We start from the raw sequence: 2,877 nt of genomic DNA on the forward strand, positions 1-2,877 counted from the left end.
CCGCCATGAGCGGATACTCGATAATATGCTGATCCCACTCAGCTTGCGTCGGGCGTCGCCCGATGTCACACGAACTGCAACCTTCGCGTACGTTGACATAGCACAAACGGTCTTCGGTCCAAGCATCATCGCAGACTTTCAGACGCAGATCACCGAGTGAATGCTCGGCTTGTAGGGCTTCGCGATCACCGAGCCAGCCGACGACACTTTCTCCAGCCTCATGCATCCGATTCCACCGTCGGATGAATGCGCACCATGATCTCTGCAAAGCTTCGTACGTCGCGCCGTCGAGTGTTTTGTTCCGAAGACGCCTGAAGCGCCGAAAGTGGTCCTGCATGGTGTCCAACGCGTCCGGGGTCACCGCCCCGGACAAGTCGTACAGCGCCCACGGCTTCATATCCTCGTTCATTACGCCGGGCCAAACCCCAAGTCGACTCACGCTCTCAGGTGCGATATCAGCGGTCCACCCACTGTTCAGCGTCGTCGCCGACGCTGGAGCCGTCCGCGTTGTTCCGCTTCCTGCCTGGTTCGCCGCCCCCGTCCGCTGCGCCATGTTGTTCTCGTCCGCGCAAGTTGTATTGTACTGCTCCTGGGCTTCGCAGGAGCTCCCGCCCGTCAATTTCTCAAGCGTTCTCTTCTCCGCCATTTCCCAGTTTTTCCCGATTGCCCTCCGAAGCGCACCTCCGTTAGGTGATTGCTGTCTTAAGAGGGGGGTGATGTAATGGGCCCTCCCAAGTTACATATGTAGGTAGTTTTATAGGTTCTTTGTAGTGGTTCACACCATTACATAAGTAGGTAGATTTGCTTTACAAAAGTAGGTGCAGCAGCACACGAGTAGCGTGTGCTGAGCTGCCGTCACCTTATTGGTTGAAATATGGGAAGCCAGACCCATAATCAACCAATAAGGAGTTGACGTGTATTCGAGTGGTCAGGGCAAGCTGCCCTGGACCTAAATAAAAACAGAGTTGATTTTCCTTCAGACTAAGTACTTGGTTTCAGTATCACTGGACTTGTACGCTTCCTCATCACTACGTGTAAGCAAGTAACGGACACCCCAGGCCCGTTACAGTGCCCCTTGGTAGCCATCAAAAGAAAGACGCGAGGCCTTACAGTTTCCAAGTTTCTCTCATTCCGCATTTTGCCACCTCGCCATGTCCACACGACTCTCCGCCGCCGAGCTGAGGCGCTTCTGGGCGTTTCGCAACGCCGCCCTCGACCAAGAAGAGCAGGGCACCCCTGGGGACACTGCGCGGGCCTTCCAGCAGCAGTTCTGGACCTAGTTGCGCGCGCGTCTTGGCGCCAACAGTATGTCGTTAGGTCTACAGCTCCTGGACCAACTCGCCGAGGACATCCTGAACGGTCGGCCCAGTGCTTCACTCCAAGGAACCGTCGAAGCCCTCCCCGCACCGCCAGACATCGCTCCCTCTTCAGGCTCCTCTTCGGTGTCCACGACTTCGTCCAGCAAGCAGTCCAAGTCGCCTTCAAAGAAGTCGTCCAAGTCGCCCAAGTCGCCAGCGCGTGGTAAGCGTAAGGCCAGCAGTGACGACCCTGCTCCACAAGCGTTCACGAAGAAGGTGTGCACCGTCAGCAAGCCCAAGAAGCCACATATCCCGTCCAACGAGTTTGGACATCTTCTCGACGTGAACCAAGCTGCTCCAGCCCCAGTTCGCTGTGCAATCGCCGCCGTCTTGGCCAAGGCAGAGGCTCTCGGTAAGAAGCCCTGGCGTCTTGCGTTCCCCTGGACAGGACGTCCCATTTGGTACGACCCCATCAAGTTCTGTCACGTGTATCGCGCGCACAGGCGCTTCTGGATGACGCACCGTCGAGCTTTCTGGGAGTGGGATCTCCACGCTCCTCTGGCCACGGCAGCCGCCATGACTCAGCGTCGTAAGCTGAAGATGCGCGCCGCTCAAGCTCGCTGGGTCTTCACAAGTCTCTGCATCGAGACGTGGGGCATTTATGCATGCTGGAGAAGCGTCCCGAGATTTACTGGCTCGGAGGCCAGCCCGGCAGAGCCACACGCGACGGTCGTTCCTACACCGGACCCATCACTGAGGACTTATCGTCCCTGAAACAGAAAGGTACGACGCCACGCTCGCCAACGCGTTGGACCCGTCGACTATCGACACTTACGGGTACCCCGACTTGCGTTCCTTGCTCGAGTCTTCGGACGCGCTAAATCCAGCCGCGGACGAGAAGAATCGACTCTCCATCGCTTCTCTGGATCGGGTTCGCCGCGACACCATGTCCTGTACGAGGCCAAGCACCACTTGGGCAGGTGATAAGAACAAGGAACCGTGGATGTCGCTCATCAATAGTCACACTGTCAAATTGGCTCAGGACGACATCATGGCTCAGCTCGCCGCGGGAACGTACAAGGTCCCCACTACTCGTCCTCCGTCCAGTATGGAACGTCACCGAGATGATTGGTCCGAGCTCGGAGACGAATGTGAGGACGAAGAGAACGAAGCCGTAGTCGATGACGACGACGCTTCTGGTAACGACGACGAGGAGTCAGAGGCCGATGACGACGAAGACGAGCAGGAAGAATAGGAATTCGTCGAGCACGAGGATGGCGACGAGGAAAGCGACAAAAACGAAGATGAGGACGACCAGAAGAAGGCCGCCAAGTAGCTCCAAGACCCTCCCGTTTTTTGTGTTGTAGCCGCTCGTAGCCCTCGCTTCTTTTGACACTTAACCGTAACATTCCGTCGCTTCCCGCCGTCTTGTCTTGTCCCTTTTTCGTCAGTCTCTCGTTCCTATCGCCAACGAATCTTACTTAAAATGCTTCCCCTCGTTTCAAACTAACGCATCTGAACTCCCTCATACTCCAAACTAACGCTTCATAAACTTCCTCACGTTCCAGACTAACGCCAT

At 56.3% G+C, this 2,877-nt stretch overlaps 1 protein-coding gene across 1 annotated transcript; it reads left to right on the plus strand.

Moving 5' to 3' along the window:
* Positions 1-1,307: 1,307 nt before the first annotated feature.
* On the plus strand, positions 1,308-2,553 carry PITG_15498 (uncharacterized protein; the record flags this gene model as incomplete). Its single annotated transcript, XM_002898393.1, has 2 exons — positions 1,308-1,887; positions 2,078-2,553. 2 exons carry the CDS (start codon positions 1,308-1,310, stop codon positions 2,551-2,553), a joined length of 1,056 nt encoding a protein of 351 aa, XP_002898439.1.
* Positions 2,554-2,877: the final 324 nt, after the last annotated feature.

Source organism: Phytophthora infestans, genomic scaffold (assembly GCF_000142945.1).
Source record: "Phytophthora infestans T30-4 supercont1.37 genomic scaffold, whole genome shotgun sequence".
Taxonomy (NCBI): domain Eukaryota; phylum Oomycota; class Peronosporomycetes; order Peronosporales; family Peronosporaceae; genus Phytophthora; species Phytophthora infestans.